The sequence below is a fragment of the Macaca mulatta genome, chromosome 2 (assembly GCF_049350105.2).
Source record: "Macaca mulatta isolate MMU2019108-1 chromosome 2, T2T-MMU8v2.0, whole genome shotgun sequence".
In the NCBI taxonomy this organism is placed as follows: Eukaryota; Metazoa; Chordata; class Mammalia; order Primates; family Cercopithecidae; genus Macaca; species Macaca mulatta.
In genome coordinates this window covers 170,841,996-170,867,465 of record NC_133407.1, presented here as the reverse complement: position 1 = coordinate 170,867,465, position 25,470 = coordinate 170,841,996, and the positions used below count along the sequence as shown (strand labels likewise).

Here is a 25,470-nt window from a genome sequence, read left to right as displayed (position 1 = left end):
TTATACTTTTTTTAGCATCCTCACTTTATAAATGAGGTAAACTGAGGCTCAGAGGGATTAAGTGACTCATTTCAGGTCCCACAGCTAGTAAATTATACAGAATCCCAAGGATTCCAAGCTAACTGTTTACTTATTTGTAGTCTTTTCAGATGTGTATTTCACCAAAGCATTTTTAGGTTTATTTGTTAGTTTAAGATAGATGATTTAAGACTGAAACTTTCTAACATTAAGAGAGTCTGAATCCCTGTTAGAAAAACCAGACATATATTTATGAAATTCTAAACAAATTATGTGTCTCTGGTAGAAACCAGTAGATCACAATTGGCAAAGGAAATCTAAACCAGTCTCTCTTAATTTTGTTACCAAGAGTTGCTTTCTGTGTATAAGTCATTAGTTCAATTTAAGCATTAGTGTGTGCAATGGGTGTGTTTGTGTGTGTGTGTGTATTAGAGGCATCCGTGGGACAGACAAATAAGCTTTAATATAGAGCAGGGTAAAGCCAAAGAATAAGTACATTGTATACAACGGAACAACTAGAGTGTTCTGTAGCTTTGAAAAACATTGTGGCCAAACAAAATGTTCTGCCAGGAGCAACATGGGCTAGGTCTCTATCATCCCAATATGAATGGGTCATATTTTCAGGTTTTGTTGGCGTTTGAGGCGCAGCCTAACACACTATGTTCTTGTGTAGCTGAGTTGCCTAACAAAACCAACAGTACCATTTGAAGATCAAGAAAGAAAAAGTTAATTTTCATTCCCTTTCACAGAACTGTACCTTTTTCAGAGAAATTCTTAGTTCTCAACAAGTGCCTCTAAAGAGAATAAAAAGAAGCGTGTTTCCTTGGAGAAGCTAAAGCATTTTTAAAGCATGTTTTCAACTGGATGAAGGTTTCATTATAACCATGTAATAGTAACTACTGTTAATTGAATGTGCAGGTACAATACAGATGTCATCTAATTTAACCACCAAGAAAGGCTCATGACAAAGGCAGCATTTGTCATCTTTTCAGATTCAGAACTAGGGTTTAAGTATTTTAAGTAATTTGATCAAAAAGAACCTGTGGAAAGTGATGGAGCTTTCCTACCACAAAGACTTAGCCACTATGCTATATTGCCTCTCAATTTTACACTAGGGAAAGGCTAAGTTATCCACACAGGATAGATGGTAGTTAGCACTAGATGACCAAGAACCAAGCTGTGAGGAATAGTCCTTGTAAATTAGAGGACAACTTTAATTTTTATCTTTGCTTTGAAGGGAACTCACCCCAACAAGCACACTCCAGTTTTTAGCTGGTTACATTTGTTTTAAAATATACTAATATTTAAATGCCATGTTAAAAACACAATTCCTCTCATCTTCTGAAACAAGAGAAAAAAGTCACATAAAATTATATCCAAATTATTCACATGTAAAAACTTCTCTTGAGCTGATTACATGATTATTTTGTCCTAAAGGAAAATTACATGGAAGTTCAAATGTATCTAACATGGAGACCTCTATGGAAGCTTCCCTACAAGTACCAGTGACATTGATAATTTTAAATCACAGTAGTCTTCATACAAATTCCATTGTAATGTTCTTGAAAAGTAAAAATGATAGCACCAAAAATTATAAAATAGTGATTAGTTTTGTGTACTTGGCATTGCTAATGCTAAAGTCAAGATACAAAAACAATTACAGATAGGAGAAGTTACTTGCAATGCATACACAGATAAAATAAATTATAGCCTGAATATATAAAGAACATTCATAAATCAAAAGAAACATAAATATGAACAATGACAAATGATAGCACAAGAAAAAAAATGGCTTATGAACAAATGAGAAGCCACTCAACCTGACTAATAATCAAAGATATGTATTTTAAAATCATGAGATGCTCTTTCAGTTCTTCAGAGTAGCAAAAGATAAAAAGCCTAACAATACCAAGTATTGGAGATGATATTAAAAAATAAAACCATTAAAGTGTAGGCCAGGTGCTATGGCTCATGTCCGTAATCCCAGTGCTTTCGGAGGCCAAAGCAGGAGGATTGCTTGAGACCAGGAGTGTGAGACCAGACTGAGTAACATGGCAAGATTCTGTCTCTACAAAATAAAATAAAATTAAAGTGTAAATTGACACAGCCAGTTAGGAGAACTAAGTGTTACGACATTTTACATCTCACTATGTACATGTCAAGAGTTTTTTGTTGTTATTGTTTTGTTTTGTCTTTGTTTTTGTTTTGAGAAGGAGGTTTATTCTTGTTGCCCAGGCCGGAGTGCAGTGGCTTGATCTTGGCTCACTGCAAACTCCGCCTCCCAGGTTCAAGCTATTCTCCTGCCTCAGCCTCCCAAGTAGTTGGGATTACAGGCATGCACCACCAAACCCAGCTACTTTTGTATTTTCAGTAGAGACAGGGTTTCACCATGTTGGTCAGGCTGGGCTCAAACTCCTGACCTCAGGTGATCCACCTGCCTCAGCCTTCCAAAGTGCTGGGATTACAGGCATGAGACACTGTGTCCAGCCTCAAGAGTTTTTTACAGGGATAATCCTTGAAATAAAATTGTTAGGAAAGAAAATTCAATTTTAGTAAATATAGCTATATTTACAAGAAAAACTCTTGACATATACATAATAAGACATGTAGGATTAGCAGAATTATATGTCACAGAAAAAGTGGAGAATATCCATCAATGGTAGAATATCTAAATAAATAGTGATATATTCAAACAATGGAATATTATTTAGCAATGAAAATGAAAGAAGTACAGCTACACACAGTAACATGGATTAATACTTCGGACATGACGAGAAGCAAAAACTATAAATTTCAGGAGAATGAATAAATATGAAACCATTTATATAAAATTGAAAATATGAAAATTTAAAAATATATTTTATAAGTATACAAACATATGTGGAAGCTATAGAGGATTTCAAGACAATGACACATCTTGAGTTCAGGACCATGGTTATCTCTAGAAGGGAGAAAGGAGATGAAATCAGGGAGGGGCACGTGGAGGGTTTTAACTGGGTTTGTCCACTTTTGTTTCTTAAGCTGAGAAGTGGATGAGGTATTTCTCTTTTACTGTTTACATCTTTTTTTTAAAACAACTCTATGGGGAAAAAAATCTAATTTGTTCAAAAAATGGGCAAAAGATTTAAACAGATATTTCTTAAAAGAAGACAAACAAATGGCAAACAGGCATATGAAAATGTGCTCAACAGGCCGGGCACCGTGGCTCACGCCTGAAATCAAAGCACTTTGAAAGGCCGAGGCAAGTGGATCACTTGAGGTCAGGAGTTTGAGACCAGTCTGGCAAACAGGGTGAAACCCCGTCTCTACTAAAAATACAAAATTAGCCAGGTGTGGTGGTGCATGCCTGCAGTCCCAGCTACTCAGGAAGCTGAGGCAGGGGAATCACTTGAGGCGGGGAGGCAGAGGTTGCAATGAGCTGAGATCCTGCCACTGCACTCCAGCCTGGGCAACAGAACGAGACTCTGGCTCAAAAAAAAAAAAAAAAAAAAAAAAGCAAAGAAAAAAGTGCTCAACATCATTGATCATCAGATAAAAGAAAATCAAAACTAAAACTTTAATGAAATATCATCTCACCCAGTTAAAATGGCTGATTTATTTATTTATTTATTTATTTATTTATTTATTTATTTATTGAGATGGAGTCTCGCTTTGTCGCCCAGGCTGGACTGCAGTGGCGTGATCTTGGCTCCCTGCAAGCTCCACTCCCGGGTTCACGCCATTCTGCTGCCTCAGCCTCCCTAGTAGCTGGGACTACAGGCGCCCGCCGCCTCGCCTGGCTCATTTTTTACATTTTTAGTAGAGACAGGGTTTCACCCTGTTAGCCAGGATGGTCTCGTGACCTAATCTCATGATCCGCCCGCCTCGGCCTTCCAAAGTGCTGGGATTATAAAATGGCTTATATTCAAAAGAGAATAAATTACATTTTATAAATTTTTAAAGTACCCCCAGAGACCGACACCCTCTCTCCAAGTGTGCAAAGTGAAGGGCTGCTTGTCAGTTTTGGAACGCATCTCTTCCTTTTGACCATGGCTGTGACTGAGCTCCCAAGAACTTCCATTTCAGATAGAAGAATGAAGACAATTCCCAAGCCCATTCTGGAAGAATGAGAAACTCTCCCAAAGTTTTACCCTGAACTCCTTTTTCAACAATACTCAGGAACCCACTAGCGTGGATTCCATGCTCTGCCCTCAGCGTGGGAGCTGGTGTGAAAAGAAGAACTAACTTTTAAAGGCAGAGATGGATTTGGGTTTGAATTCCAGCCTTGCCACTTTCTAGCTTCAGCTTCTTCATCTATAATATGGAATTAATAAGACAAACCTACTTCACTGGGTTTTTATGAGGATGGAGTTAGTTATTTCCTATAAAATGCCTGGTATACGGAAACACCCATAAACGATGTTGTCATGATTCATACAAGTCAGCAGTCTAGTAAAGTAGTCTATTCTTATTCTCTTTCTTGCTTTTTTTCTCTAAGATGTCTGCCATTTTCAAATTTGCCCTGTAACTAAATATTTTCTTTCAAATTCCCTTTCCCGAGGTTTATGGTGACATGCGTCCTAATTCACTGTTAGATAGTCAATTTTCTAGTTATTTTTAAAAGTAGAAAAAAAAAGAAAAAATATTAGAATGTTCTACTAACTCACGGTTCTTACTTCCTTAAAAGCACTGGTGGAGGTCATTAAGACCATTACCTCAGAGTGCTCAGACATTACTAAAACAAATTACTCTGGGTCAGTATAAGGAGAGCCTTAACACTCATTCCAGTAGAGGAGGTTAGGAGGCCCCCTGAGAAGAAGTGAAAGAATGGACCTCTTGTTGGCTCACACATGACAATATTTAGAAATGGTTTGTTTTTCTAATATGACCAGATGGCTCCCAGCCACATATAAAAACACTCCAAACTACACTGATTTGCTTGACAAGTGTCCTACAGCATGCAGTTAACCTAGACTGAAGGGTATGTGTCTATCTGGGGGTAAACCTTATTCAAAGTTTGTATTGTCTGCTGATGAGAGCTCTTCCTTGAGAGTATTAAAATACCAGTGTTAGAAGGAAAAGCACTTAGTTGAGCCAGAAGTTGTATTTTCACTCCACTACTTCCTGGTGAGGGGGCGTGAGTAAACTGTTTTAGTTTCTAGGTCTCCATTTCTTCATTTGTGAAGCAGAGATTATAACACTGTAACTCACAGAGTTCTGATAAGATTTAAGGGAATATTATGAAAGACTCTGGAATGGAGCCAGATGCCTAGTAAGCACTCAACAGATATTAGGTAAAGTGTCAGCTGCCAGTAGGTCAACTTGGACATGTGTCTTCAAATTTTATATCCAAATTTCAAGATGGAACATAATGGAATAGAAAAAAGTTTTAGACTTGCTGCCAAGGAAAAAACTAAATTGAACTTGCTACTGGCTGGGTGGCTCTGAACAAATTTCTCACCTTTTCTGAGTCTTATTGTTTTTTAATTTTTGTAGGTACATAGTAACTGTATATATTATGGGATACATGAGATGTTTTGATACAATCTTGCAATGTGACATGAGTCTTATTTTCCTAATGTACAAAATGGGGCATCATAGTATCTTCTCTGTCTACTTTCTAGGGTTGTTGAAGGGAACAAAGTTTATCTTTGTGTGTCCCCAGCCTTCACACTCTGCATGCCTTCTGTCTCTAAAAGTAATTACCATTGTTAAGCATGTATTTGTGTTTTCTCAAATTACTAACTTCTGAATGGAATCGATAGTCTTTTAAAATTTCGGTGGAAGAATTCTAGCTGGGCTTTGGAATTCCAGTCTCCTCTCAGGGAGCACTTTATATGTAAAGGCAAACAACAACTCCACAACAGAACACTAGTAACAGTAATGATTAGGATAATTATTTATCTCTGGAGAAATGCCACCATCTTCTGTGACCTTATGCTTGCAAGTTCAATCAAACAAAATAATTCCATAATAGTTTAAATCCCAGAACTGCCTTTACTCAGAATCTGAGTAATAGTTTCTGAATACTCTAGAAAGCAAATGGTATAGCCACTTGGCTGCCTTGTTGGGTAAATCAAAAGATAAGGCCTGTAATAGCCTGAGTTCTTGAAGGGTTCAGACTCAGTGAGTTGGATGGTATTCTAGCACATGGCGTATGCATGGAAATTTACATAATGTGGCTTGGAGGAAAATAATTCTTAGATTTTAGTTTGGCGAATGGGAAATATTCAACTTTATAGTCTTATCTCCCTTTAAAAAACAAACAAAGAAAAACTTTCTTTAATGTTTACATTACACATGAACACAATCTTACTAAAAAAAAAAAATTCTGTGAATAAACTTTATGTCTCCTAAATCACTACTCCCCTTCTTAAAGGTGACTACTATTACCAGTTCATTGTACATCCTTTCAGAACTCTTTTCTCTGAATTTCTTAGCACATGTATGTGCTATAGAAATACATACTTTCATGAGTGTATATTTGTACATAAATAATACAAATTATTCTCTGACTAGCTTTTTACTCTATAATGTGTATTAAGAGGGAATTCCATGTCAGATTGCAGATAGCCACCTCATTCTTTTTAACTGTTGTATAGTACTCTGTAGCATGAATGTGTTACTTTTTTTTTTTTTTTTTTAAGACAGGGTCTCCCTCTGTCACCCAGGCTGGAGTGCAGTGGCACGACCTCAGCTCACTGCAACCTCCACCTCCTGAGTTCAAGCAATTGTCCTGCCTCAGCCTCCCAAATAGCTGGGATTACATGCACCATGCCACCACAGCCTGGCTAAGTTTTGTATTTTTAGTAGAGATGGGGTTTCATCATGTTGGTCAGGCTGGAATGTGCTACCTTTTGTTTAACCACCTTCCTATTGAGTTACAAGTGAGTCATTTCAAATATTTTGCTCTTATAGATACTGTTGCAATGAATATATTTGTTCACGCCTTCTTAGGTACATGTATACATATGAAAAAAGTAATTACTGATCTTAGGATATACACATTAAAAGCTATAACCCTGACAAATTACCTTTCCACATGCCTGTCCCAGTTTATATCCTCATCAGCAGTGCATCATGGAACCCATTTCCCTGTACTTTCACCAAGATTTGATAGCAAATATTCCGTTTTTGCTTAATGAGAAGAAAATGTTATCTTATTGTGGCTTTTATTTGTATTTATTAGATTAGTAGAAATATTATTACCTTTTCACGAGTGTATTGCTTATGTGTATTTTTCTTCAATAAACTACCTGTCAATATATACATAAGTCTTCTCTGGACTTCATTCTTTGAATCTATTTGCATTTTCCTGCATAGATGCCACATTTGCTTAATTAATCTAGCTTTTTAATATCCTTTAATATTTGGGGGAAGGGAACTTTTTTCCATTTGTATAGACCATTTTACTTGCAAATTACTTACACAAGAAAATATCTAATCTCACATTACACTTGTCACCAAATGATAGATACTATTCTCCATTTCTTAGAAATGATGAAATAAAACCACAAAATGTACAAAGTCAGATCTAAAACCCATACCTTTGGGTCCAGACTTTTCTTCTAAAGTTCTGCAGTTACACCCAAATGCCACAGAAACATAGGATCTTAGAGGGGAAGTAACTTAGGTAAGAATTATCTAATCTAAACTCCTCCTTTTACAGATGAGTAAATTAAGGTGTGGGAAAGCTAAGTACTTAAAACCTAGTACTAGAACACAGAGCTTTGGTTTTTTGGTCGGTTAGGTTTCTATAATGGCAGTATTTCATAAACAAATTATAGTGGGTTTTTTTTCCCTATCACTGTCCTGAAAGAGGAAAAATCTAGAACCATTGTCAGATCTTCAGTTTTTTTCAGTTTTTAAATTACGAAATAAAGGGAAATAAATGGTTAAAGTTGAGACTGGGCACGTACGAGTTCAAACTCAGGAGTCTTTTATATGTTTATACCAACTCTGGGGGAGAGACAGGGAGAATAAAAGCATTCTCAGTTGTAATAATGAATATATTCTGTTCATCTACTGCCCACCTCCTGGATATCTCAAACATTTCATGGACGGTGCTGCCTCTGTAAGCAAGGATGGGCAAATGTGTCCAGAACAAGCAGTTGTAACTATTGTGAGGCCCCATCTGGAACAGAAGGTGATTCAAGCTCTTCCTTTCATTGGAATCTTTCGTACCTTGGTTTTCAGCATTCTGAGCTAGGAAACATGTGAATACTGAATTTCAACAGCGATCTCATTTCACCTGACAGTACTTTTCTTTGCCTGGGCAAAGGAAAAGAACAGTTTAACCTTCATCACAAACTTCAAAAGAGTTGTAACAACTCCTGGAAAGAGAGAGATAGGAAGCTGCTCATGCTTCAACATCCTCTGGATTTTCAGCCAGAATTTAAAAAAAGAGGCAAACAACAGTTTGTTAAAACAAGTTCTAACAAAGTCTGGGCCCACAGTCTCAGATCCTCTGAGTTACACAGCAGGAAGGAAAGAGTCCCCTGTGGGGTCATGAACCACATCGCCTGATTGAATAATTGGTGCTTATTTCTGGGTCCTCAACTTGGCCATCTAACAGCTTGCATGTGCTCTATTTACAGTCCTCAGGCAAAGTCTTTAAGCTTTTGGGTTGCATTTTTCATTTCTCTTGGTTATAAATAATAAGTCAGGACACATGTCTTGAATAGCCTAAGATCTAAAACATATGTTTGTGCAATGAGACCACAGAGGTAGAACTATAGAACTTGAAGCCAATTTTATTTTTAGAAGAGACTTTAGTTGTCTGTTCAACATATTTATTTTAAAAGTAATTTTTGTTCATCCAATATGCCATGCTATTAAGAAACATACCAGATAAGAAGGCCAACTTCCTGCCCTCCAGGAGTACATAATCTCATTCCTCAGTGCCCCTTCTTCATGCTCAAAGAGTACCAGCTTGAAGAACTGGAGGTCCCAAAAAAGGTAATAGGAGTAAGGTGAAGTTGAAGGGGAGCACACATTCTCTTCAGTCAGTCTCAAGCCAGTGAAAAATCCCTACCAATTTTCTTCAGGCCCTTCAGCAGGAATGTAGAATAGCTGTATGGACCTCTCAACTATACATGATAGCTTTGGCCTAATTTATAAAAATGTTCCTTTGTTCCCTCAGAGACCGCAGTTCTCCTATCTGTGCACACATTTTCCTGACTCTGCAGCAGAAACTTAGTTACAAGACCCATTTCTTAGGTCACTCTGTCTTCCTCTTTGGGTGAAGAAGTTTCCTTCTCAGATATTCCTCCAATGAACTTTATGTCTTTCTTCACTAATTTTGCAGACACTTTCCTGATCCTTCTGGAGATTCCTGGTCCTAGAACAATTCCACTACTATTACTAATCCTTCTCCTTCTCCTTCTCCTTCTCCTTCTCCTTCTCCTTCTCCTTCTCCTTCTCCTTCTCCTCCTCCTCCTCCTCCTCCTCCTCCTCCTCCTCCTCCTCCTCCTCCTCCTTCTTCTTCTTCTTCTTCTTCTTCTTCTTCTTCTTCTTCTTCTTCTTCTTCTTCTTCTTCTTCTTCTTCTCCTTCTTCTTCTTCTTCTTCTTCTCCTCCTCCTCCTCCTCCTCCTCCTCCTTCTCCTTCTTCTTTCTTCTTTCTTTTCTTCCCTCTCTTCCTCTTTCTTCCTCTTGTTCTTTCTTCCCCTTTTCCACTTTCTAGAAAAATAAGATCTAAGAGGTAATGATGTTGTGGAACAATCCTGAGTTATGATCCTGACTCCACCACTTAATAATTGGAGCTTCAATGTTCTTGACTGTAAAATAGATGAAAACATTAACACCTACCTGCCTCGGCAGATTGATGAAATGATTAAGGTATATGAAGCAGATGCCTCTATAAGTATTGGCTCCATTCTCCTTTTTAAATCCCAAATTGCTCTTTTAGGCTATATACCATGCAATTCCAGTATGTAGTCATCTTTCCTACTTTTTAAAAAAGTGTTCTTGGCTTTAATCCCTGAATTTCTCCCTGGACCAATTTTCTCTGTCCTATGAGCATAGCCTTCAGTTGGCCGAGTCAGCTTTGTCTATAGTGACATTCGGCTTCCCCCACCACTACTCCCACCACTAGGTTGTTGTAAACCGTAGATCATAGGACCATCTTCTAAGACATCCCCATCATATACGTCCTACAGATCTTGTGATATGTCGATTAGTTGCCTCTTTATTGAGATGGGTGAAAAGGGAACCCTGATTTGCAGTGTGGTGTAAGTATTCTTACTATGTCCTACTTCCGGCTACCAATGGTTTAATGATCAGCTTATAAATATCCTGAATATTTAATAATAAATATTTTAACCTATCAAGAGCTGGCTCCAGCATACAGCTGACACAGGTTCCAGCTAAATGTTCCTTTTGGTTCAAAGGGATCTCCTTATAACTCTGTAACTATCAGATTTCACAGGACCTTCTACTATGTCTTGCCTCCACCATTAGTTTGTAGCCCATTTGCAGTGCTGAAATGATGGACATACCATTGAACTCAGCAAATTCCCCAGCTTCTCCTGGACTAGAATGCCTGTCACCTCAGATGGTAAACCATTGTCTCTGCCCCGAAGAATTTAGTCATTGGGATATATTTTCTTTCTTTTCTTCTTTTCATCTTAAATGTGATGTTATTTATTTAAACCCAAAGAGACACATGCTGTAGGCTATTTGTGTCCCCCTAAAATTCATGTGTAGAAATCCTAACCTTCATTGTGACAGTATTAGGAGGTAGGGCCTTTGGGAGGTGACTAGGTTGTGAGAGCAGAGTCTCTTTCGAGCCCCATTGCCCCTTCTCCTGGAGAGGACACAGCAAGAAGATGGCTTCTCATGAACCAGGAAGCACGCCCTCAGACACTGAACCTGCTGGATTCTTGCGCTTGAGCTTCCCAGCCCCCAAAACTGTGAGAAATAAGTTTCTGTTGTTTGTAGCCACACAGTTTATGGTATTCTCTTATAGCAGTTATAGCAGCCCAAACAGACTAAGACAGACATACATACAAATAATTTTACTTAGAGCCAAGAAGGAGAACCCTGTCAGAATTCTCCTCATTTCTCAGTTGATCTTGTGAGAGCAGCAGCAGAATGAGAAGAAACTGAGGTAAACTCATGAGAGTCAAACAAGAAAAAGACTAAGACTTGTCCTAAAGCTTGCAAAACAATCTTTATCTTTTAAGCATCACTGTCTGAAACTGCATGATGAAATACAGTTCTAGATGAAAAGAATCTAATACTTTAAAATACTTTAAAAACTTTCCAAACAGCCAAATGATGCTCAAAAAGAGCACTTCTCCTTAATTTTCTAATTTCTCATTTTATTCTGACAATTTTTGGAAGAGGATCAGGAAGTATCTTTCAATAAAGAAATTCCAAATTGGCTTTAGTTGAAAAAAATTCTTGACTCTTTTTGTGACACATTTGAATTTCTGGGTTTTGTTTAATCATTATAATTTAATGGATTCAACAAAGCTTTTGGGATTCAAATCAAGTCAAATCAAGGACTATGATAACCTCCTTTGTGTCTGTATATCCCAGAGTCACATGGGTAGTGGATCCATTTGAATCCACTACCTTTGTGAAATGAACCAGATAATTCACAAATTTTCTATTTTGCTTTGGCTTAAGTCTGCCAGCTTCCAGTGATCCTCTCCTCCTGGTGTTCATACCCCAGTGTAATTCTTTTCTACACTGATTAGGAATGACTTGTGTTACCAGTAGAATACTGTACAGAAATAGAAATGTCTTTTTTTTTTTTTTTAGATAGAGTCTCACTTTGTCACCCAGGCTGGAGTGCAGTGGCACAATCTCGGCCCTCCGCAACCTCTGCCTCCTGGGCTCCAGCGATCTTCCCACCTCAGCCTCCTGAGTAGCCAGGCCTATAGGTATGCACCATCATGGCCTGATAATTTTTTTTATTTTTATTTTTATAGAGTTGAGGTCTCACTATATTGCCCAGGCTGGTCTCAAACTCTTGGGCTCAAGCAGTCCTCCTGGCTCGGCCTCCCAAAGTGCTGGGATTATAGGCATAAGCCACTGCGCCTGGTTGAAATGTCAGTTAAAAAAAAAACACTGCAGCTTCTACTTTCCTCTCTCTTGGATCACTGACAGCTTCCACATTATGAGAGCCCCATGAGAGCATTCAAACAGCCCTATGGAGAGGTCTATGTTGCGAGGAACAGAAGTCTCCTGCCAACCCTAGGCATCAACTGTCAGCATGTGAATAAGCCATCTTTGAAGTGAATCCTGAAGCCCAAATCGAGTTTTCAGATGACTGCAGCCCGCCTGACATTTTGACTGCCATGTCATGAGAGCTCTCGAGCCAGAACCATACAGCTAAGCTGTCACTGAATTCCTGATCCATAGAAATGGTGTGACATAATGCTTACTTTTATTTTAAGCTGCTAAATTTTTAGTTAATTTGTTATATAGCAATAGAAAACTAATACATTTAGGTAGAAATTTAAAACCCAATATTAAGCGAGCCAGTGGTTTATAAGCCTCTCAGGGTCAGTAGGTGCAAAAAGATTCCACTTTAATCTTTGTGATAGAAAATACTGAGTTTTTAAGACCCTCTTGGCCTTTGAACTCCCCTTCACTGTTTATGAATTCTCTACCTTCTGGGTCTTGGTGGAGGCTGAGCGTTTTCTTTCATCCTGGACCCAGAAGAGGCAAGATGTGCACTTGCCAACCTAGGATCTTGAATCAAGCAAGAGCTAGTGATGCAAACAGGTAGACAACGAGAGGTGGAGCAGTGTCCAATGCCCAGTGGCCACAGTGACAGTAGACTAAGCTACAACCACGGAGATTCCACGAACTACTTTATATTCCTTAATGCATGTGTTTTGTGCTTAAATCAGCATCTTCTGTGTGCATACTACATCATGATAGGTGCAATTGAAGTCACAAGAGAAGAATCAAACACATCAAACGACTGTTGTCAACAGTAACTACCTAAGAGAGAGGATGACCTCATTCTGGCCAATTGAATCTGTCTTCAAAAGCACAAGTTAATTGACAGGAAGAAGCTGAGTCACAATATGGAACAAAAAGGTTAAAAGGCACCGTCTCTAATAGAAACCATTAGAGATAAGCATCAGTACCCCTGGAGTCTGAGATCCTCACGCATTGGTGATTTAAAAATGAAATGTTTTACAAAGTCTAAGTTCTTTTCCTTCAGTAGCTTTATATTTAAATTTGTATTAACTTACTAAAAACAATTTCAAATCTTTTATGAACTTCAAGAAACAGAAGGCATCAAACTATGAAAAACAAAATTAATTTTAAGTGAATACTAGCTAGAGCAATGACACTTAGAAAATAAAATTTAACTTGCACACAATTTAACATGCTTGGAATTGAAACCAGCTATAAAAGTCTGAGATGGTCATAAATATCAGATTTTTATATTGTTTTCCCAAATAATTAAGAAGGAATAGCCATGGCAGAACTTGAATTTAATGTTTCATCTTTCTCCTCATATGCCTTTGATTAATTTTTGAGTTACAACTTCTCATAAATCTTGATATTTAGGCTCCCAAACAGATCTGTAGGCAGGCCAGAAAAATACTACAGGAAAAAGAAACAAAAGTGCAGAATCACAACTTTTTGCAAACAGTATTTGGCCAGCTGCATCCCAGCCTCATTTGGATCTACTCTTAGTAGCCTGTCAGCTCTAACCTCAGTCCCTCTCCATGACCTTAGCAACCCCTACAACTCTTGCTCTACCTTTTGGCAAGAAAGTATGTTGGATTGTTTTACTTTTTATTTTTTGGCAATACTTATTCTTAATAACACAGAATACATGAATACATTCTTGGTACAAAATTCAAACATTACAGAGCAAGCCCCTCTTCACCACCACCCACTGTCAATGCTTGCAACCTTCCAGACAGTTTTCCATGTACATATTAAGCTATACACATACAGGTGTAAAAGCCTAGCCTCAACTCTGATTTGTAAGAGAAACTATTAATATTTAGAGGATGTATTATGTATTATGAAGCTAGCTTCATGAAAAAATTACTCCCAGTCCATCAATCCCTTCTATTCTCCCTTCCATCATGGTTGCATCTAAATTTGGTAATGGTTAGAAAAGTGTCTGGTCCTCCAAATCATCTGCGCCACAGGCATTTCGGAAGAAAACTCTCGTTCCCATCTTTTCAGCTCTTTAGAACTGGAGACTGCCTTTGCCACATTAAGGTCGGAAGAGTAAGAATCAGTCTTCTATTTGCAGTGCTATTATAGCAAGAGAATTCCTGCAATGCCATCCAGGTTCTTTTCTGCTAAAACTCCCTTTGGGGTCTCTCACTTTCTGGGTACTGCCTGGGAGAGAGAGCTTCTCTCAAAGGAATCCACAGTCCCATTGCTTGCTCCGTTTGTCCTACTCCTCTCAGTTCAAGGAATTTTTGTTTTGTTTTGCTTTTTAGGCTCGGGGGTAGGAGGGGAGAGAAGACTCAGAATTCCCTCTGTTCCCCTAAAACTTGGATGCTTTTAAAAAGCAGAGGTAGGAAGAGACATATAGGTGATATTTCTACCTTTTGTCCACTTACATCTTTCTGCTGAGGTAATGCATCTAGAGTAACCACGTTAGAAACAGGAGAGAACAAGGAGACGGTGAAATTGTTAGAATAATATTACAAAAAGAAATCATTTTGTACTTATTCTACATGAATTATATCATCCTATATGAAGTATTCTGTAAATTTATTTTTCTTCTTATCAATATGCCTTGGTGAGTTTTCTATGTTGTTATACATAGTTCAACATTATTCATTCAATAACAATTTATTGAGTCCCTATAGTACCTCAGGCAATATCTGCTGGGGGCTCCCTATATGGCACTGGAGAAACGGGCTACATCTCTATTCTCATCAGTCTTACATTTTAGAGAGGGAGAAAGATAATAGCCAAATAAGCATGTGCATAACTAATATAATAACATGAAGTGATAGGTGCTATGAAGACAAAGAAAGTGGGTAAAAGGAGATAGGCAGGAGTGGTATTTCAGTTAGAGAAGGCCACTCTGCTGAGGCAAACTCATTGCTTTTAGCTGTTGCATAGCATTGCATTTCCCTAAAAAAGGATAGTGAGGTTTATTTCCCATTTTTTTGTCTATTACAAGTCATGTTGTAATATTTACCTCCTTGTGCACACAAACAGTAGTACTTTGAGTAGACACCGAAAAGTGGAATTACTAGGTCATATTTGTAAACTGCTCTCTGAAATGGGTACGTTAACTTGCACTCCCATCAGAAACTGCATGTTTCCTACACCTCTCTTAATAGTTAATACTATCAACATTATTAATTTTATCAATGTGATATATGAAAAAATGATATCGCAGATATTTTTAATTGGCACTTCTCTTATTACTCTTTAGTTTGAATATCATTTCATATGTTTATTAAACATTTATTTTTCCTATCTTGTAAAATGACATTTTATTTCCTTTGCCCGTGTTTTTATGGGATTTTCTGTCTTTTTCTTTGGATTTGTTGGCATCCATTGTCTTACACATGTTACAAATATTTTATCTAATTCTTTGTCATATAGAACTTTATTTATTCATGTCACTGAATGTATCCATGTATCCCTTTAGTGGTCATGTATTTCTCAGTCGCTGAGTTTTTAAATTCAAATTCAGGGTATGTTTGTTAAGTATTCCCTATATATAAGACATTGTGCTAGGCAGTTTGAAAGACATCAAAGTAAATGAGATGTGGTGTCTGCCCTCATGCGTCTCACAACTTAGTGGTGGAGACACATGAAAACAAACACCTGTAAAGCCAAGGGCCTTGATCATCCAGAAAATACCATAAAAAGAATCGCTATGTTAGAGCAATGCCTCAGTCAGAACCAGGCACCTAGAAAGTTTTCACAGATGCAGTAGCTTTGAAGAGAAAACAGCCTTTCATAAGACAGGGGTGAGAGTAAAGACCTTCATCTTAGGAGAAACAGCACAAGCCAAGGCAGAAAATCCAGTAAGGAAGGGATAGAGAGAAATGTCTAAGAAAGCTGGACAGTGGACGTGTCATTAGGAATAAAAGGAGTGTGGTAGAGAACAGATTGAAAAGGTAGGATGCAACTACTTAAACTTTTACCCATTAATAAGAAATATTGATAAATTCCACACTTCCTAGTCTTTTTGAAAAGCAGTCATTAAAGAAAAGAACAACTAACTGTGAGAAGTTAAGCACAAATCTGGAGTGATTGGGTGAACACAGATAGCTTCGCTCTAGTGTTCGATGACAGCTGAAGATGGATTGTCACACAGCCTGTGTGTATGCATGTGCACTGCCGGTGGATCTGCTGGTTTCTACCTGGCCAGAGCCCTTGCCCAAGAATAGCTGCAATTTGCAAGTCTTCTTAAATCTGTTTTACCATCCTGCAGAGGTAAGAGTTGGATAATTTATGCACTATGACTTCACAGTCCTCTGGGGAGGCTGCCAAGGAAAGCATGTTTTGGATAGAAATCTGAAAAAAGGCAAAACAAAAAAAAATGTAAAAACCTAAGCCCAGTTTGGCATAGGGCTAAAGTTTCACATCCAACTCCTCCCTAGGATCTGCCATTTAATCATCCTCCAGGATGCAAGGGCTGCCATGGCTTACTGGGGATAGCGATTAGGCATCCTTGGGCCGCATCAGCAAACACTCTCTCCTGATAGGCAGCTGGAAAGTAATGGGATTTGGGTTTTAGTTGTGAGAGAATGGTGGAAAATGTTACAAACAGCTGACCTCCTTTGCCCCTGCTGAAATAGCAGCCTTCCTCTGTACATTTTTATGTTGCTTTGGGGAGAGTGACAAAAGACAGATGCTTCTGGCTGGAATGCCAGTTGTTTAATCATTCTTTCTGGTCCCAAGACATTTACTGTAGCTTCTTGGAGCTGACATCTTGGGCCGCTCCTTGGTTTTCAATGTCTTGTAAATTGTGTTGCAATTTTCCATTACATGGAATATGGGAAAGTTTGTGGGAGAGTTTTTTGTAGGTGTTATGTCGCAGATTGTGTCCTCAGGCAAAAAGCCTTAAAGTTGGGAGTGCACGAATTGCAAATAAACTGTAAGCTCTGTAGTGAGACACACACAAAAAAGACCTCATCTGGCTCCTGTCTCCTACACAGCTTCAGTCAGGTCCGCAGAAGTATTTATGTCCATGCCAAGGCTCGGCAGTAACATCTGAGATTAATCTTCCCAACAGCATGACCTGACCACACAGTGCCCACGACAGAGGAGACCTGCTTCTTTCTCCAGGTTCTGTGGCCCCACAGCACCCCGGGAAGCAGCATGGTAGATAAAATGTCCTTCAGAAGTATAGGAAACTCTCATCTTAGCCACAGACTGCCCTCCTCAGCAGGTCTCTTGCTGTCTGTTTTCAGGAAGATAACATTAAGTTTTGAGAAACCGAAAAGTTTTGATGTAGTCAGGTGTTTTTATTATGTTAAGAAACAGGAGTAAATGATTAGTCTCATAATCACATACAACCTGTTTCCCAGGAGGATGGCATGCTTAGGAACAGGCAAATCATGACAGTGATTTGGAAAGATATTCATATTCTTTTCCCTTAAAAGTCATAGTATTTGGTTGAACTTCACGATTCCTCCTGTTTTAGTGTATCTTGTTAACTTTACTTTTTCTGAATGTGAGCCTGTGAATGTTTTTTGTCAGCCTCATGTCATATTTACAAATTCTCCTCCTTCTCCTGTGCAGAGATGCCTATTTCTTTCCTCCTTGGTGACTACTATACTCTAAAGAGCTCTCTCCTCAATATGTGGGAACTTCAGACTGAAGAAGTCACAGCTAAATATGTTGTATCTGTGCGTTGGCCCCCATGTCTTAGGGAGAAGAGACATTCTAGGGAAGAACACACTCACATTTTGTTGATGTACCAATGTGCGCATGAGGAGCATTTGGAGACAGGTAGGATGGATAACAAGACTTTGTGTTTCTACGACACTTTTCACATGGACATTTATAAACATATAAAGATTATCCCCCAAACCCTCTCTTCAGCTGGGTTAAGAGCAAGAATAATTTTTGTATTTTATCAAGAAAAACCAGAATAAGGAGAAATGTCTCTACTCTGTCAGCTTTACCTAGTTCAGAAACCAAGTCCCACCCTTCTGAGAGTAGAGACATCGTCTGTCAAACTCACTGCCTCTCCCCAGCCTCTCTTTGGTTCTCTACTTTGTATAAACCAATGTTCTTGGCTCCTTATTTAATCTTAAAATCAGTGTTGGGTGAATCAGTCAGAATATTTGGACATTCTGTTCAGAAAACATTATAAATTGATCAAGATTTGCTTGTCCTGCAAAACTCTCTTGGCATTCTTAATAGCAGTCTTCTGTCCTTGGATGACTTTATGAAATGTAGAGTTTGTGTGAGGAGACGATATGGACAATTTCCCCATTGCCCTGAAAGAGACACACCCTGTTACACCTCTTTGCCTTCATCCATGCTGTCCTCTTTTCCCAGCATGCCTTTCTTCCCTGCCCGCATCCACCTGCAATGTTCTTCTGTGCCTTCTAAAATTAAATTTGACTATTATCATCCCCCTCATCAAGGCTTCACACGTATTCTTCATTTCTCCTTCTTAACAAAGCCCCAGTTTTGTTCAAGTCCCACTCACTCCTCTCCCACTAGATGTGTATCTGGTGAAAGATGTTGATCTTAGTCCCATCTACATGAAAGGACTAATCAACGTAAACACAATCTCAGTCCCTTTGGCCAGGATTGGCTAAAGAATTGTCATGTGGTCTTGGCCAATCAGACAGGAGGGAAAGCATGTGAAGCGCTCTCAGTCTTAATTAGTAAGATGGGGACCAAGAAAGAGATAGTCAGCCCTCTTCCCCTAGTTGTGCCATGTCTGACTGTGGTCTTAGGGTGGCTGCCTTCCTCTCAGCAGCAAGCCAAGTAGGCCAGCTGGCTTCTTAGTAACAATCCATGGTCACTTAACTCTGAGAGTCTCAGTTTCCTCTTTTTCAAAATGAGGAAGTTGACCTCATTTATCTGTAGCTTCCTTTTAACTTTAGAATACCATACATGCCTCTAAAAGATGATGGGGGAGGAGATATGGAGGAGGATCTAGGAAGTGAAGAAGACCAGTTAATTTTATTTGTAGCTCTAACCATCTGCTGCCATTAACATGAGCAAGCAGTTATTTGCATTTTATGGTTGAGTGATCTCAACTTTCCAGTTTAAGAAACAAGTACTAATCTTGGTTTAACCACTAAGATAAACTCACATTTCCCCATTCCCTGAGGTGAATCTATTAATATCTCTTTATCTTGTACGGTAAACAAAATGTTTTTACTAACATTAAATGAAAAGGGTAGTACAATTCAAGTTTAGGAACCAAAACGATTTTTTCCCCTTAATTTCAAGTTAAACCATTTTATCATCCTTCCTTTGTCTTCCTTCTGTAATTGTTCCAAAACCACCCAAGAAGGCCTAAAGAATTTGTAAATGGAGAAGAAGTATGGAAAAAAATTTTTTTAAATGCAGGATTACATTGCTTAAGGTTAGTAGATCTTAGCTTGCTTCAAAATGTTAAGAGACTTAAGTTGAAGCACCATCTAGTGGCTCTCAGTTGTGTTCTGCTAAAAGTTGCTCCCAGTCTCCCTGTATTTAGGACCACAGTTAATTTGTTGGGCATGTATATCATTGACCCTTGAACAGCAAGTTGAAAATGCACAAATCTACTTATATGTGTATTTCTTTCACTTCTGTGGTCCCGAGACAGCAAAACCAACTTCTTTACTTCCTCCTCCTCTTCAGTCTACTCAATGTGAAGACAACAAGGATGAAGACCTTTATGATGATTTACTTCCGCTTAATGAATAGTACATATATTTTCTCTTCCTTACGATTTTCTTAATATTTTCTTTTCTCTAGCTTTCTTTATTATACATATAACATACAAAATATGTGTTAATCACTGTTTATGTTATCAGTAAGGCTGCTGGTCAACAGTAGGCTATTAGTAGTTACGTTTTGGGAGAGTCAAAAGTTATATGCAAGTTTTCTACTGCATGGAGGGTTAGCAAGCATGTTAACCCCCATCTTGTTCAAAGATCAGCTCTATATGAACACGTATGAGTGTTCAGAAAAAAAATGTGGAGTTTTTTTTTATCTTTATATAGGAGTGGGAGGATGGGGGTAGTAGCTGTAGCTTTTTACTGTTTCAATCTAATCATGGCAGTGAGAATGGGATAAAGAAATAAAATGAATTCCCATAAATCTCTTCTAGAAACAGTAAAGTTCATCCAGTGGAAAAAAGAATTAATACAAATTTAATACAAAGAAAATTTCATAGATTTCAGTTCTCCTGTTTCTCCTACTCACATTCTCTCTAAAAGCCCATAACAGTATCTTTATCTTCCTTCTGAATCCCATAATGTAGACATGTTCTCACACATCTAGGGATTGGCTATTAGATCATTTTTACATATCTCCAAGTTCTCAAGCACAAGCCCAGAGCATCCCTTGCATTTATATAACCAACAATTTTTCTTGAACTGTCATAGAGATAATACTCATACCTATGATTCCTATCTTCTGAAGTTACCTCTTTTCATTACCTCTATGGGCAGAATGAAAATAGACCATAACAACTGGACATGAGTAGGAATATCTGTTTCATTGTCACTAGGGGAAGAACAAAAATTGGACATGAAAATGGATACGAGTAGAAAATAATTTGTAGCAAGATTGACACAAACCTTCAGATTAACAAACTAGGTATTTGTATCAATTAGGATTAAGTTTAGCTACGTGTAGAGTAAAACCTAAAATAACACTGGCATGAACAAAATTTTATTCACTCTCACACAAAAGAAGTCAATGAATAGGTGGTTGAGGGTTTATAGGGAAACTTCATGGTCATCAAGCCCAGGATCCTTCTTCCATCTTTCTTTTCTTCTATCCTACTGAGTGGCTTCTATCCTCAACATCATCCATGGCCCAAGTTGACTGCTGGACCATCACTCATCTTACCAATGTTGCAGTCTAGGAGACAAGGAGGAGAAGCAAAAGAAGACCCTTCCTTCCTCTTTAAAGAGATTTTCTGAAAATATCACACAAGATTTGTATTTACATCTCATTTTCCAGAACTTATGCAAGTGGACATACTCAGCAAAGGAAACTGAGAAATGCCTTTTAGCTAAGTACATTCCAACAATAAATTAAATTGGAGTTATGCTATTAATCAATGTGTCAATTACCTAAGACACCAAGAATGCTGTATAACTAACAACCATAAAACCTCTGTGGCAACAATTGCTTACACGCCTGGGATCAAGTGGAGGTCAGCTCTTCTCATCTTGACTGAGCTTCCTCATATATTTAGGGAATGGCTGACTATTGCATCTTCTAGGTTGGCCTCAACAGAGAGTTAGGGATGGGACTGAGGGGACACAGCTCTGCTCTACATGGTTCTCATCCTCCATCTGACTGGGCCAAGCATGTTCTTATGGAGTAACAAGTAGAACAGAAGTTCTTGAGACCTGTGCTCAAAACAGGTACACCAACACTTCCACCTCATTTTATTGGCCAAAGCAAACTGCATAGGGTGGATAAATATGTACTCCCTGTATGAAAAGAACTCTAAAGTCAACTGAAAAATTACTTGGATAGAGGGAGAGCTGAAGATTCAGAGTCATGGATATACTCATCTGCCACAAGGAGAAAGGGGAGGATGGGCATTGGACCAGTGATACGGCTTGGCTGTGTCCCCACCCAAATCTCATCTTGAATTGTAGCTCCCATAATTCCCATGTGTTATGGAAATCAATTCCATATTGTAGCGCCCATAATCAATTCCATAATCAATGGAAATAAATTCCAACTGTAGCTCCCATAATTCCCATGTGTTATGGGAGGGACCTGGTGAGAGGTAACTGAATCATGGGAGCAGGTTTTTCCCATGCTGTTCTCATGGTGGTGAATAAGTGTCATGAGATCTGATGGTTTTATAAATGGGAATTCCCTTGTACATACTGTCTCTTTGCCTGTCGCCATGTAAGACGTAGCTTTACTCCTCCTTGCCTTCCACCATGATTATGAGACCTCTCCAGCCATGTGGAACTGTGAGTCAATTAAACATTTTCCTTTATAAATTACCCAGTCTTGGATATGACTTTATTAGCAGCATGAGAACAGACTAATACAACCAGGTAACAAGCAATCCTTGCCACAGTATTTTTTTAGTCTGTTATAAAATTGTATTAATGGACTGCTTCCCATTCTATGCCCTGTCTTAAACATAAGGGAATTACAATAAAAAAGAAAGGCACACAAGAGTTTACATCATATTATATATATGTATATATATAATTTCCTAATTTAGTTATTTTTTACTCATGTTCAATTACAAAAAGGGTAAGTGTTAATCTTAGTATTTGTTCTATTCTTTATTATGGGCAGAGACTGGGCTAGATGTTGCAGTGAACCTGATTCCTTTTCTTCCAAGTCAGCTAGACTACATTTTCCAGACTCTGTGGATGTTAATAGAGCTATGCTAGTAAGGACTAACCAATGGAATGTGAGCAGAAGTGATTACTGCTCCAGGCCTGGCCCATAAACACCTCCCACATAACATCCTCCATTCTCTCTCCCTGGTTCCTATTCACCAGCTGAACTAGGTAATATTCCAAGAAGGGCAGAGCCATAGGATAAAATGATAGCTTAAAGCAACGCTTCTCTTTCCTGCCCTGCCTCAGCCCCACCAACTGCACTAGAGTGTGATGTGAGCAAGAATTACATTTTTGTGGTGTGAATACACTGAGATGTAGGGCCTGTTTGTTTCAGCAATTAAATAACCATATGCATATAATAGCATCCAATTTATGCATTCATTTTTTCCCTTAGGGCTTTGCTAAAAATAAAAGTAACAGACCAGATCACCAGTTTGTTTTCATGCTGTTGATAAAGACATACCCAAAACTTGGAACAAAAAGAGGTTTAATTGGACTTACAGTTCCACATGGCTGGGGAGGCCTCAGAATCATGGGGGTAGGTGAAAGGCACTTCTTACATAGTGGCAGCAAGATAAAATGAGGAAGAAGGAAAAGCAGAAACCCCTGATAAACCCATCAGACCTTGTGAGACTTACTCACTATCACGAGAATAGCACAGGAACCGACCCCCATGATTCAATTACCTCCGTCTGGTTCCCTCCCACAACACGTGAGAATTCTGGGAGATACAATTCAAGTTGAGATTTTGGTGGGGACACAGCCAAACCATATCAACCTGCTACCTTAAATAAGAAATGTCTTCTTTTAAATAAAAAATCACTTTTTACTACAGGATTACCATCTGTATCAAGTGAATATAGGATCTCAGTTTACAGTGGCCCTAGAAGATATAAGGATTTCACCAATGTCTTACTCTTACCATCATTAATCCATCCAAATACTACAACCTAGAGTGTAAACAAGAAAGGGAACTGAGACATTAGAGCTCTAAAATGTAAGGGGACCTTCAGTGTCATCTTCAATGACACTGATATTTCCTTAGTTGAGATCAACTTACAATTTCTGCTAAAATGCAAATACTGCTAAAAATGACTCAGCCATTTGCTCAATGATCAGTCCAAACATGCAATGCTGCTGCCCCACTAATTGCTAGCAAGCAAGTAATGGATGGAAGGTCAGCTACTAGCTGACTCACAGACAGTGTTTGCAGTGGCTCCTGCCATTGCAGCATTGATTAGCAACTCGGGTATGCAGAGGAGCCAAGAAGCTGTGAGGAAAGCAGCATTCAAAGAACCCAAAGGGTGTAGAAAAACTGCCCAGCATCATTATTTGCCTTTTGCTGAGCCATCTTCTTCTTTATCTTGAAAAGCAGTTGTGTCACATTTGCAATTAGAAATTTACTAAGGAAAATGCAAAAGTAGATAAAGTATCCTAGGCATTTATGATGGCAGGCACGAAGCTTTTGCATGTGTACTTACACTGTATGCTGAGTCTGAAACAGGTCTTGGTAATTGTATTAGTCCATCTTCACATTGCTATAAAGAATTCCCCAAGACCAGGTAATTTATGAAGAAAAGAGTTTTAACTGACTCTCAGTTCCACACAGCTTAGGAGGCCTCAAGAAACTTACAATCATGGCAGAAGGTGAAGGGGAAGCAAGGCATGTCTTACATAGCAGCAGACTGGAGAGTGAGCAGGGGAAATTGCCACTTACAAAACCATCAGCTCTTGGGAGAACTCCCTCACTATCACAAGAACATCATGAGGCAAACCACCCCCATGATCCAATCACCTACACCAAGTCCCTCCCTTAACACATGGGGATTACAATTTGAGATGAAATTTGGGTGAGGACACAGCACCAAACCATATTAGTAACTATCACATCGAGTCACAAAAGAAGTTAAGCTAGACTTTGAACCCGAAGGCTTGTTGCAAATGGCTGCTTTTTTTTTTTTTTTTTTTTTTTTTGCGATGTCTCATCAAATATAAATTGACATCCAGCTCTTTCGATTTTCATTCTTTAGGGAAAAAACCCATAAAATATTTCATTAAGCAGGAAGGAACACAAACCCTTTACAGAGAAATTTGAAAGTAAACACTTGAGAAGCCCCAGAAACCTTCCCCCACCAAATTCCCAAGATGTGGGCTAGGCCACTTCTCTCCTAGACTAAAACCACAATGAAGCACTTTCACAATGAAGTTCTTGCCCAGTGCTGCAGGCACAGCTGCCTGGGCTCTCAGTTGTGAATGATGCCTTCACATTAAAGAAGGAGCTGGAGGGAGAATACGACATAACCACAAAAGTGTCAAGCTTTTCCCAGTACACTGTAAACTCAAAATGTTACAATGATTTTTTTTTTTTCTTTTTCTACTGTGTCTTATGCTTTTCAGTCTTCAGTTTCTACCTGACATAATTTATCCTCTGGAAGAAAACAAATCCTGTGGTGACCAGAATGACCACAAAAAGAGAGAGTTTCACATAAAGAATGATCAGTAAGTCCAACGCTGGAGATCCTGAGGTTCTGAGACCTGTAAATACAGACAGGGGTAAAAAAAATCATTTCAAGGATTCTTCTAATTACAAATTAGAGTCAAACATTTTAAAGAACATTTTAAAATATTCTAAAGAGTTCACAGACTGTCATAATCATGAAACCTTCTAACTTACAACTCAAATGTTACTAATATATCATTCTTCCATGACAGAGTTTAGGAACCATGTTTGTGTTTTGTACCTCGTAGGTTTCTGACAAATATTTTCTGAACAAATAAATGCACACTATGCATTGCTAATACTTTCCAATTTTATAAGAAAAGCAATATGTCAAGCTTTCCCCAGTATATTCCAACTTCCCATGCAAATACTAGCCTTTGAAAGAACATTACTCTTGATATTTGGGGTTTGATCTGATAACACTTTCCACACATTGAAATGATTTTCTTACTAAGTTGATGTAACCTCTTTAGCAAGGTGTTTCGTGTCTCCCTACTTTCA

General features: G+C 38.4%; 1 protein-coding gene and 1 long non-coding RNA gene across 3 annotated transcripts in view; one reads left to right on the top strand and one right to left on the bottom strand.

The window, feature by feature from the left end:
* The first annotated feature begins 7,459 nt into the window (after positions 1-7,459).
* LOC114676430 (uncharacterized) lies at positions 7,460-25,329 on the top strand. The gene is made up of 3 exons (XR_003727477.2): positions 7,460-7,630; positions 19,774-19,838; positions 24,867-25,329. It is a non-coding gene; the product is annotated as an uncharacterized LOC114676430 (long non-coding RNA).
* Positions 20,796-25,470, bottom strand: part of CD200R1L (CD200 receptor 1 like) — a 30,248-nt gene continuing 25,573 nt past the window's right edge. The window contains exons 5-6 of one of the 2 annotated variants that reach the window (XM_001105278.5): positions 24,881-25,004; positions 20,796-21,003 (exon numbers count right to left, since the gene is read on the bottom strand). In XM_001105278.5, the coding sequence (XP_001105278.4) occupies positions 20,988-21,003; positions 24,881-25,004 (140 nt within the window). In that variant the 3' untranslated portion in view covers positions 20,796-20,987. Of the gene's footprint in view, positions 25,005-25,470 lie in introns of both variants that reach the window. The other variant, XM_077993947.1, reaches the window with a different exon arrangement.